This window comes from Gopherus flavomarginatus, chromosome 3 (genome assembly GCF_025201925.1).
Source record: "Gopherus flavomarginatus isolate rGopFla2 chromosome 3, rGopFla2.mat.asm, whole genome shotgun sequence".
Taxonomy (NCBI): domain Eukaryota; kingdom Metazoa; phylum Chordata; order Testudines; family Testudinidae; genus Gopherus; species Gopherus flavomarginatus.
In genome coordinates this window covers 41,472,521-41,484,568 of record NC_066619.1, presented here as the reverse complement: position 1 = coordinate 41,484,568, position 12,048 = coordinate 41,472,521, and the positions used below count along the sequence as shown (strand labels likewise).

The following is a 12,048-nucleotide window of genomic DNA, read 5'->3' as shown; positions in this document are numbered from 1 at the left end:
CCCCAGCCCGGAGCCCCCTCTTCCACCCAAACTCTCTCCCAGAGCCGACACTCCACACCCCCTCCTGCACCCCAACCCTTTGCCCCAGGCTCAGCCCAGAACCCTCTCCCACACTATGAACCCGTCAGCCCCAGCCTAGAGCCCGCACCCCCTCCCAAACCTCAATCCCCTACCCCACCCCGGAGAAAGTGAGTGAAGGTGGGGGAAAGCGAGTGACGAGAGGGCGATGGAGTAAGTGGGGCAGGGCTTTGGAGATGGGTGGGGTAGATCCTGGGTTGCCCTTAAATTCAAAAAATTATCTTGGGCATTAAAAGGTTGGAGACCACTTCTCTATACAAAGCCCATTTATTTAAGGTGTTCTCACCAAATAAGAGTTGCCACTAACACCTCATGGTCAGATCTTAGAAGTATTTGGTGGCCAATGATGCAGATAAGCACCTAGTGAGATTTTCAAAAGCATCTATCTCCCTTTGAAATTAGTTAGGTGCCCAGGTACTTTTGAAAATCCCACTAGGTACCTAAATACCTTTAAAAATATGGCCATATGTCTTGCAGCCCACACTATAATTTACTTACACACACACACACACAGAGGAAAGTAGCTAGGGAATTTTAGATATAGTGCATTTCTTTACACCAGGGATCGGCAACCTTTGGCACATGGCCTGCCAGGGTTAGTATCCTGGCAGGCCAGGCCGGTGTGTTACCTGCTGCGTCCACAGGTTCGGCCAATCACGGCTCCCACTGGCCGCGGTTCGCCATCCCAGGCCAATGGGGGCTCCAGGAAGCGGCGGCCAGTACATCGCTCGGCCCGTGCCGCTTCCTGCAGCCCCCATTGGCCTGGGATGGTGAACCGCGGCTAGTGGGAGCCATGATTGGCCGAACCTGCGGACACGGCAGGTAAACAAACGGGCCCAGCCCGCCAGTGCCGCATGCCAAAGTTTGCCGATCCCTGCTTTACACACTTTAGGGATCACAGATCCTCACCAAATCATTAGAAAAGACTTTAAAAATAATTTAATTAAAGAATTAAAGAACATAGAATATACAAAGGCAACACAAAAAATGTCTTCAGAACATGAGAAATAACAAAAGTGGCATTCTGAGATGCTGTAGTTAATGTACTGTGAAAGAGATTTTCTGATTGGGAAAACTTGGAAGATATCGTTCAATCATAAACTGAAGTGTAGTCCCAATGATAAAGTATAAGACAGAATAAATTCTTAATGTAATCACCTACCACAACTCCCATTCTCCTCAATAAGAATTACATGGATTTGTTGAGGAAATAATATATTCTTATCTATTCTTCTTGTGAAACAGTGAATGTGTTTATTCACACACTACATTTCTAACCCAATAACTAAGCAAACTTCAAAAGCTATTAAAAATCCTACAGCAAAAAAAAAAGAATTCTAACTGCTGTTTTGTACTTAATTATCCCTTTAGTGCTACCATAGTTTTAAACTATTTCTTTTGAAAAAATCTTGTATCCTACTCTGACAAGTTTCTATATTAAAGTCCTTCCAAAAATCCATTTTAATCTAATCCTAAATCAGAGAGACCCCTTTTGTTTGAAAGCCACCAAACAAACAGCCCCCCCGCCACACACACCCAGACCCTGAACATCTGTAACAACACGGTCAGGGTGAATTTCATTTACACTAAGGCCACTTTACACAGCTCTGGCCTTGTCACATGGCCTTAAAGAGGGAGTACATTATATTCACACACACTTTAGGGCCCCTTCATATGATTAGAAGGGTGTAAATGGCATTATCATAAATGAAAAATCAGGCTCTCAGCCTTCCCACTACCACTAGGACCCATGGGATAGTTGGTAAGTTCTTGGACCAATAGCAACATGTTCACTTACTGGCTGTCAACTTTGTCAGGAACACTTGGGATGCAGAGGCCTGCTCATTTTTCCCAATTGTCAGTCAACTGGTGAGGATTTCCAGCCTTCTACACTGGTTAGCCAGGAAAGCCCTGTCTCCACTGACATCATTCCTCATCACCTTGTTTCCATATCTTAACTGTGGACACAATCTGTGACTCCATCCTGGGAGAGGAGGTGGGATGGAGTGGCTGCTACTGGAGCTACTTCACTGCCTTTAGAGGGTTACCCCTTCTTAGAGTTGCCAACTTTCTACTTGCGCAAAACCAAACACCCTTGCCCTGCCACCCCCGAGACCCTGTCCCCCTACTCACTCCATTCCCCCTCGTCCCGCTCACTTTCCCCACCCTCATTCACTCGCTCATTTTCACTGGGCTGGCTCAGAGGGTTGGGGTGCAGGAGGGGGTGAGGGCTCTGCCTGGGGGTGAGGGCTCTGGGATGGGGCCAGAAATGAAAAGCTCAGGATGCGGGAGGGGGCTCTGGGCTGAGGCAGTGGGTTGGATGCAGGAGTGGGTGAGCGCTCCAGCTGGGGTTGCAGGTTCTGGAGTGGGGCCAGGAATGAGGGGTTTGGAGAACAGGAGGGGGCTCTGAGCTGGGGTAGGGGATTGAGGTGCGGGGGGGCAGGGGCTGCAGAATCTGGGGTGGGGCTGGGGATGAGGGGTTTGGGAGGGTGCTCCGGGCTGAGACTGAGGGGTTCAGAGAGTGGGAGGGGGCTCCGGGCTGGGGAAGAGGATTGGGGCGCACTCAGGGATAAGGGGTGCAGGCTCCAGGAGGTGCTTACCTCAAGCAGCTCCCAGAAGCAGTGGCATGTCTCATGTCCCCCTTCCGGCTCCTACACAGAGGCACAGCCAGGCAGTTCTGCACACTGTCCCACCCACAGGCGCCGCCCCTGCAGCTCCCATTGGCTGCGGTTCCCCGTCAATGGGAGCTGCGGAGCCGGCACTTGCGGCAGAGGCAGCGTGCAGAGCCCCCTGGCTGCCCCGACGCATAGGAGCTGAAGGGGGGACATGCCGCTGCTTCGGGGAGCCACGCAGAGCCACAGCTGGCAGGGAGCCTGCCTTAGCTCCGCTGTGACACTGACAGGACTTTTAATGGCCCAGTCAGTGGTGCTGACTGCCTGCCAGTGTCCCTTTTCAACTGAGCGTTCTAGTCAAAAAAATGGATACTTAGCAACCTTACCCCTTCTCAGCATTCATATGTGATTCTGTGGCTACAGAAGTGTTTGGGCTCCATTTTACAGATATGCCTCAGGCCAGAACTTGGGCGTAACAATTGACATAAAAATAATGTGAAAAAATCAATACATTAAGACAGCCATATTTTTATGGACATATGAATGATGAGTTCTGAGACCAACAGCCTATGAGACTCCAGGGTTTTAAACTGTGTAGTTATGGAAACCAATATGTATTTGTGAGTTTGTAACTGCATAAAATCTCTGATCACTGACTGTCTGTAAAGCAATATTTAATGTTATACTGTTTATATTATTCTCTTAAAAGAATGAAAATTAATGTCAATCCCTACTCCTTACATCCTTCTCCAGCGGCAACCATGGCATTTTGGAGTGTTTCTGGTGCATCAGAAAATCAATATAGTGTATTCTGTTTACTTTTCTCTTTGATCCAACATCATAAAAGATGTCAGCGGGGTGGTGAATATCTTGGGAAAGACAGCTTGATAATTAACTGCTGTTGCAAAGCAGCAGGGGGTGCTTATCCATTGTTTTCTGTATGATTATTTTTAATTAAGATGTTGTAAATTAAAAAAAAAGTAGTATTTTAAATGTGTAGGCCATTCTGTTGTAAGAGATGTCAGCTCTGATGAGTTATGATATTTTTTATCACATCTCCTATGCCCCACCTTTTTAAAGTAAATAGCAGCAGTCAGTCTGACACGCAGAAATATCCAGCATATATAATTTAACTTTACTAAAAATGCATGTCAGTATGAAACCCACAGAACACACTGCTACAAGATATTAAGGCAACAAGTTTATCGGGATTCAAACAGAGGTTTTTTTATTTTACATGAATAATAAAAATATCTACATTCATACAAGCTAGCATACAAATGTATAAGGCATATCAACCCTCTTCATGCTGCAGAACATAAAGGTAATAACCAAGGTCTAGATTCACAAAGGGGACTTAGGCATTGCAGCACCTAACTGCTAGGTTCCCTGCTGTCCAATAATTCACAGTCCCAAGTCAGGTGCCCAGACTCCCCATGCATTGTGTGGGGAGAGTTAGGAGCCTAAGAAAGGGATTCTCAGAAGCCAGAAAAAAGATCTGAATGGAGAGCTGCCCAAGCTAGCCATTAGTGAAATGTGGAGGAAATGGGCTGGGCTTAGGGACCAGAGCCACAAAAGGTATGTCTACACTACCTGCAGGAGCGAGCCTCCCAGTGCAGGTTGACAGATAATTGTGTTGATTTGTGTCAGTTGCAAATGAGGGGTGTGTGCTGTGGTGAGGGACTATGTGTATTTGGAGTTACTGCATGTGCTGACTGTGATGTCGTGTTTGGGTTGTGTTGCTGTGTCGGTTAGGGGGGGCGGTTATGACGGGAGATCTGTGTTGATTTATGCAGGTGGCAGTTGGGTCAAGTAATCTACCACCTGTGCAGTCTCCCTCACATTACCAATGAAACTGATGTATGCAAAATAGCTGTAGAAGTAAGGGTGGTGATTAAGCTACCTCTGACATCACATTGGTTAAAACTCTTGGAATGGCATAGATACATGCCTTACTGTAGCTGTACACCACACAGGAGTAATTTGTTAAGTCAAAATGGCTAAGAACATAAAATCTGGATGGTAACAGACAATAAAATCCAGTGATGATTCAACCTGGTGATATTCCAAACAGAAAGAGCCCTGAACCACACTTGTTGCTGTTTTCATTCCTTCATACTGACTGTACAGCAAGGTTTCTCAAACAGGGGTCGCCGCTTGTGTAGGGAAAGCCCCTGGTGGGCCAGGCCCATGTGTTTACCTGCTCTATCCGCAGGTCTGGCTGATCGCGACTCCCACTGGCTGCGGATTGTTGGACCTGCGAACAGGGCAGGTAAACACACCGGCCCCGCCCGCCAGGGGCTTTCCCTACACAAGCGGTGACCCTATTTGAGAAACCCTGCTGTACAGACATTTTGGCTGCAGAGTGACACACAGCAATGTTCCTGGAATCTTATTATATAAAGGTACTAAATCAATGGCAATGAAAAAAATAAAGAAGCTATACTTACTTCAAATAGTTGTTTTCCATTACATTTTATGAGGCAATCAGAATTTGCTATGTATTTTCTACACTTCCAGCAACGAAGCATGTCAACTTCTAGGCTATTCATTTTAACGTCTGGTTCTTCAACTGTTTATCTGTTAGAGCTATAAAGACAATAAAAATGTATAATTTGTTTAAGCACCTATAATCTGTTTAAATTACAGAAGGCAGCAGCCTGTGATTTTTAGTCACATGAACAGTCCCTACTCACACTAGAAACATATACTACTATTACTTTGATTTTGTATACTACTTTTCATTCAGCTAATTACTCCTAGGGGAATTCTGCATCAAAAAATTAAAAATTCTGCACACAATATTTTAAAATTCTGCAAATTTTATTTGTCAAAATAATACTACATAATCATGCCAGTTTCAATTATTTTGGTAATTTATTTCAAAATACCTGTCAGCAAGTATGTCTGTAACAATAGAGACACTCATAAAAATTCCCCCAGGAGACGAGTTAAAGAAACCCCTATGACAGCCCAGTTCCTGTATCTTTGCCTCCTTCCTCCCCTAGAGTTCAGCTGAGGGGCCAGACCCCCACAACCCTTCCCTCCCAGAACCCAGCCACGGGACCCCCACAGCCAATACACTCAAACCAAAGCCACGGAGCCCCCTAGCTCAGACACCTGCCCCTCTACCACTCAGAGTCCAGGGATCCAGAGGGAGAAACAGCCTGATGCTTGGTCCCAGGCTTGTGTGGAGTTTCCTGCATGCCGCTGTCTCCTTCCCTCAGGGCATGCGGGGAACTGCAGCTGCTGGGGACCCTTTAGCTCATTTCCCTTCCCCTGGCAGTGCCTTCTATATGCGAGCTGGGCTCTGCTGGGTCCATTGGCCCCTAATGGCAGCCCGCAGCACTGCAGGCCATTTCTGTGAGGGAAAGAAAATTCAGCTGGCACAATGTTCATTTCTGCAAGATTCTGCATTGCGCAGTAGCGCAGATTTCCCCCAGGAGTAAACAATTATATAGCATCATATATATGCATAGTTTTTTAGAATACCAAAAAGACAAGGTCCCTTCCCCACTGAGTTTACTATCTAAAGCTCTGATCCTGCAAGTTACTCTGTGTGAGAGGACTCCTACCACTATGGTCAACAGGGATATCACTCTGGCCCAAGGGTCAGCCCACTTGCAAGACAGAGACTTAAATTAAGACACCACCAAACAGAAAGAGATGACATTTGATACTCTGTCTTTGCTCATCATTGTATTCCACAATTTTCTTTGGTCTTCTCTATGACTCTTCCCTGAAGACTCTTCCCCATCCCATAGATTCATATAATCTAGGACTGGAAGGGACCTCGAGAGGTCATCGAGTCAAGTCCCCTGCCCTCATGGCAGGACCAAATACTGTCTAGACCATCCCCGATAGATATTTATCTAACCTACTCTTAAATATCTCCAGAGATGGAGATTCTACAACCTCCCTAGGCAATTTATTCCAGTGTTTTCCTAACTGTCAGGGTGGTTACTTTTTCCTAATGTCCAACCTAAGCTTCCCTTGCTGCAGTTTAAGCCCATTGCTTCTTATTCTATCCTTACAGGCTAAAGTGAACAAGTTTTCTCCCTCCCCCTGATGACACCCTTTTAGATACCTGAAAACTGCTATCATGTCCCCTCTCAGTCTTCTCTTTTCCAAACTAAACAAACCCAATTCTTTCAGCCTTCCTTCGTAGGTCATGTTCTCAAGACCTTTAATCATTCTTGTTGCTCTTCTCTTTCAATCTTTCTGTCAGTGACCTCATAAAACTCTCCCTTTCCCCCTGCCCTCCCAGAAATCCACCTCCTGTTCCTGCTTTTTCTGACTTCCTTGGGCCACCTACTTGAAAATTAAACCTAAGATTTATGTTTAAAGGGCCTCCTGGATCATGGTGCTCTGGGCATTCCTACTCTAAGCCCTGAAATTAAACATTGAAATTAAAATCAGCATTTAAAATTAGTGGCAAAAGATCACAGAAGGGATTCTGTGGGTGCCTGCAATATCAATTTGCAAATGAGTCAACAATTTCACGCTTATTTCTATTGATTTTTCATTAATAATACACTGAGAGATATCTGACAAATTGTTTGTACAGCCTATTGCCTTCCTTTGCATTTCTTTCTAACAAGCAATAGGCTAAGATGCATGTCATCTGTCTGCTCGGTTTCTGAAGAAAGATTATCTGATTAAAGGAAAAGCGATGAAATGATCCACATATTTATGCCAAAAAACTAAGTACTTATTTCAGCAGAAAGTACTTGCTCTTCATTCTGCTTTTTCCTCCACAATAAACTAGGCTTCTGCTCTCTTACCAAAGCTTTAGTTATAACAGTATTTGGTTTACTTAAATGGTAACTATGATTATAGCATACAGCCAGACTATTTAAAAAAAAAAACCCACTGTAATAAGACAGATCGCTTCAGTGCTTTTCATAGGTTTCTGCAGCTTTCAATCCACAGGTAAAGTATGAACATGTTACAACTCCAGTATTCTTTTATTTCTAGACAAACTAATAGAATAGTATTAGTATTAAGTAGGAGCTTCAGATCAATATTAGTTGAACGAAAGATCATGGTAGGTGCATTTAAGCAAAAACAGAATATTCACATTCAAGACCTTGTCTTGCACATGGCAAGAATTTAATAAAATGCAAATGCTTTGAACCATACAGGACATCCCTGTATCTTGAGTTTTGCTTACACAGTTACTGTCAACACAGTTATTTTAACAGCCCGTCAGCATATGACATATTTGAAAGCAGCAGTCAAAGGGTATACGAATTTTAAATGTCTCTCTCAAGAAAGTATTCAATTCAAACTCAGGTTTTGAAACGTAATGAATACCACTCAGGGAGTGCTTCTGCAAATATAATTTTGAACACACCTTAAATGTACTGTGAAAATGTAATTCCAAACTATGCATTTATAATATTACAAAATTAGCTATGATCTATTTGACTAATGGTAGATCTTTCTTGTCTATCTTGTAATATATCTTAATAATTATGCATTTAGTCCAACAATGCACCAGAGTACAACCAATCTATAAGGACTGCAAGGGGTGTTTCTTTGTATACAGTTTTGAGTTTCTTTGACTAGCTTGTATTTCAGAAGTTTCCAAATAAAGCTCTAGCCCTTGACATTTACCTGTATTCAAGCAAGGCCTGTTTATCTATATATTACATTATGCTCCATTTCATTTTTCATACCATTAAAAGAATCCATCTTATTATAACAACATCTGGCACAAACTCAATCATTTATTTTCCTAAATAGATGATCACTTGTTTTTTGTTCCTTCACAATATGAGCATTTTCAAAACAGATTTTCTTAACTGCCCCGTGTCTATATGCAAAGATATTTTAGTTAATTTTATGCATTCATAATAAGAAATTTACAGTAACTGTCTCCTTCCTTTCTACTTTTTCTGTCAGACAATGCCTTTAGTGTACAGCTACATCAAACCATAGTTTAAAAAATGGAAATAAATAACTTGGAGAAACAAATTACAGCAGTTTGCAGTAATATTGTGCCCTAGCAGTTGTTTTTAATGAGAATATTCCTGAAGATCTATTAAAGTTCTGCACACCTGTGCTTTTCTTCAGTTCTCACTATGGAGGAAACAGACAACTTATAGCCCAATCTGTTGCAAATAAAGATCTGTGTAACAAAAGGTTTGTTTTTTAAAGTAAATGCCTGCATATAATCTTCCATAATGAACTCTGCTTCTTTAGTGCTAGACTTAGCACAAATGTGTCTGTGGGGTTTGTATTTTGCAGAAGCAGAATACGAATCCTTACTGAAGTGACTGATAAGGGGGAGAACAGTACAGTCTTAACAATAGATTACTTTGACATTTTGCAAAGAGTCTATACTAAAATGAGTAGTGTTTAGGGGACTGCTTCTTTGTTAAGTACTTCCACAGCAGTACCATAGCAATTTTAACTGTACAGTGTTGTACTATAATAGCTGACTTAAATTAACAGGCTGGAGAACGTTACATTTAAATCACTGCCTCATATGCTCAGAAACCTTTAGCTTAAGAGCACTGTGAACTTAAAAGGATAATCATAGCCAGAATATGAGTGGAACCTGAAGTTCAAGCCACCCCTATATGCAGAGAGGTTAGTCGTGAGGTACCCCAAAACTCAGGGTTCGCACAATTGTTCAACGTAGGTAACTAACAACATAGAAGGTGGAGTGAATAGTGAAGAGACAACATTTGCCAATAACATTATTTAGATTAGTCAAGACTTGTAATGACCATGAGGACCTTCAGAAGGGCCAGAAAAGACTAGGCAACTGGGCAATATAACGGAAGATAAAATTCAACATAGACAAGTGCAAAATAATTCAAATTGGAATGCATAACTTTAACAACTAATATACACCAGAGTGCATTCTGAATTAGTTTAATTTCTCAGAAACAAGATGTAAGCATTGTGGATAGCTCTGTGAAGACATGTCTGAAAATATCATAATGCTGTTACATAGGTTGAATGGAGAAATCCACAGCCTCCTCTCCCCCCACGCACTGATCAGCTCCAGTAGCTCAGCACTGATCCTAGCAGGAGATCCTTTGCTCCATGGAGCAGGCACTGTCACCAGGCCAGATGATAAGTGAGCACTTGCCAAGAAAACAGGAAGGAGCAAACTTCCTGGGGCTTTACACGGGGAGGGGTGGATGTCTCTTTACCTGGCAGCAGAGCTGGGGCCAGAGTGGTCACTTACACACTACAGGATATTCTCCAGAGGCTAAAAGCTCTGTAAACAGGAAGAATGTGTCTTCACTTGCATATCACTACAAAAGTACCACTAGTAAGAGCTGGATGCCTCTCATGGAGGTGGTTCTCTTATTGCAGTGAAACTTCTGAGTTTCACCGCAAAAAGTCATTGGCAAATGTTGATACTCCCATGGTTTTTGCGCAAGAGGGACTTTTTCCACTTTAAATGGCGAATGTAGACATGCCCTTAAGCACTACAGTGGTGCAGCTGTAGTGCTAGACACGCTCCAACTTGCTGGTCTTTACCACCCTTCATCTTGACAGCAGGAAGGCACAAACCATTTGAATTGCATTTTGTCAGAAGGAACCCGAAGTCCGTAGAGCTCGCCAAGGCCGCTAATACCACCAGCAGCGCTGGCGAAGGATCGTGGGGGTCGCTCACGCTGGCCTCGGGGACGCGCTGACAGCTGAGCTATTTCTTCATTGCACAAAGCAGCGAGATCAGGAACTCCAGCCAGCTCCCTGGAGGCTCAGCCCCAGTGGGAGGGTGACCAGAGAGCAAATGTGAAAAATCAGGAGAGTGTGTGTGTGTGTGCGTGCGCGCGCGTGCGGGGGGAACGTGGAGGGAGCCACGGGCGGGTTTTCCCCTCCCCGAGCACACAAGCAACCTGCGGCTCCTCTCCCCGGGGGAGGCGCGTGGGGAGGGGACCCAGCAGCGGCGGCTGCCTCGGGAAACTCGGCCGGTTTGACAGCGACCCCGCAGCCAAACCCGCCCCGGCCCTTCGCTGGCCACGGAGCGCCGCCCCCGGTAACGGAGCCCACGCACCTCCCGTGAGGGGCGCCCAGCCCCACCCGGACGCCGGGCCTGCCCCGCAGCGCTGGGGGTGGCTGTGTCCCGGGCTGGCGCCGGGCGCGGCCGCCCCACCCCCGGCATAGGGGCAGCAGGCCAGGCGGAGCTAGCAGCGCCCCCCGCTTACCGCTCGCCGGACGGGGGTGTCCGTCAGTCAGGCCGCGGGACCGGCCGCTCGAGCTGGCGCGGGGGGTTGGGTGCAACAGCTGCCGACGGGAAGAGACGGGAGACAAACAGCAGCGAAAAGCGCTCCGTGCTGGGGCATGGGGCGGCGGGGAGCGTGCGGGGACTGAGAGACGGGGTGGGAGCTCCAACGTGTGACAGAGTTAACAAGTGGAACTGCTGATCCCCCCCCTCCGCCGTCTCCTGGGGTGAGGGAGAGACAACATGGCAGCGCAAGGTGCCTCTTCACTCAGCCGGGGTGGGGATGGGTGTTAGGGCAGGGCTCTATCCTTTCCCAGGGGTCAGCTGCATGTTTAATGGCCGTTTGGCTGGAGCAGCAGATGAAGACACTCTAGTGTTGGTATTCCAGAGCCCATGGCAGGGACCAGACCACATTGGGCTAGGCCCTGTACAAAGACACAGTCCCTACACATCTTACAAACTATACCACAGGAGACAACAGATGGCTAGACACAGACTGGCTTACAAGAAAACAATGAGACACTATCAGTGACGGGCAGGAATCACAGCAGGAGAACAGTATAACTGTTAGTCAAATTTTTTGTAGGAATTATCTGATATGAGTATCCCCTATTAGAAACTGTCTTTGAGCTGTGTTGCCAACCCCTCATGTTCAGGTATCATGAGGCAGGCTCAAAAAAAATCATGATTGGCTTAAAACACATTAGATTTGTAATAGTAATAACTTTTAAGGTTCATTTTATTTATCTTCAGGTTTTTGAGCCATCATGTTTCCAAGTTTTTCTCCAAAACCACAAGAACTAGATACTTTTTTAATAAAAGCTGAGTCTTGTAATCACAGGATTCCAGGAGCTGGGGTTTTCAGTACAACACCAAATATCCCAACAATTTAAACTTACAGCAAAAATACTGCTGTTTCAATGGGACATTTAAACTTTCCCATCAGGCTTTTTAAACAAATCTTCCTCATTCAGCTTGTCCTAGTCTCACATCCATTTAGAATATAACATAAGAATGGCTCTACTGGTTCACCTAGCCCAGTATCCTGTCTTCTCACAGTGTCCAATGCCCAGATGCTTCAGAGGGAATGAACAGAACAGGACAATTAGCAAGTGATCCAACCCCTGTCATCAAATCCTGCTTTCTGGCAGTCAGAGTTTTAGGGAC

At 45.1% G+C, this 12,048-nt stretch overlaps 1 protein-coding gene across 3 annotated transcripts in view; it reads right to left on the bottom strand.

Moving 5' to 3' along the window:
- Positions 1 to 10,928, bottom strand: part of RNF180 (ring finger protein 180) — a 126,200-nt gene extending 115,272 nt beyond the window's left edge. For all 3 annotated transcript variants that reach the window (XM_050947000.1, XM_050947001.1, XM_050947002.1), the window contains exons 1-2: positions 10,865 to 10,928; positions 5,141 to 5,279 (exon numbers count right to left, since the gene is read on the bottom strand). In XM_050947000.1, the coding sequence (XP_050802957.1) occupies positions 5,141 to 5,242 (102 nt within the window). In that variant the 5' untranslated portion in view covers positions 5,243 to 5,279; positions 10,865 to 10,928. The remainder of the gene's footprint in view (positions 1 to 5,140; positions 5,280 to 10,864) is intronic.
- Positions 10,929 to 12,048: the final 1,120 nt, after the last annotated feature.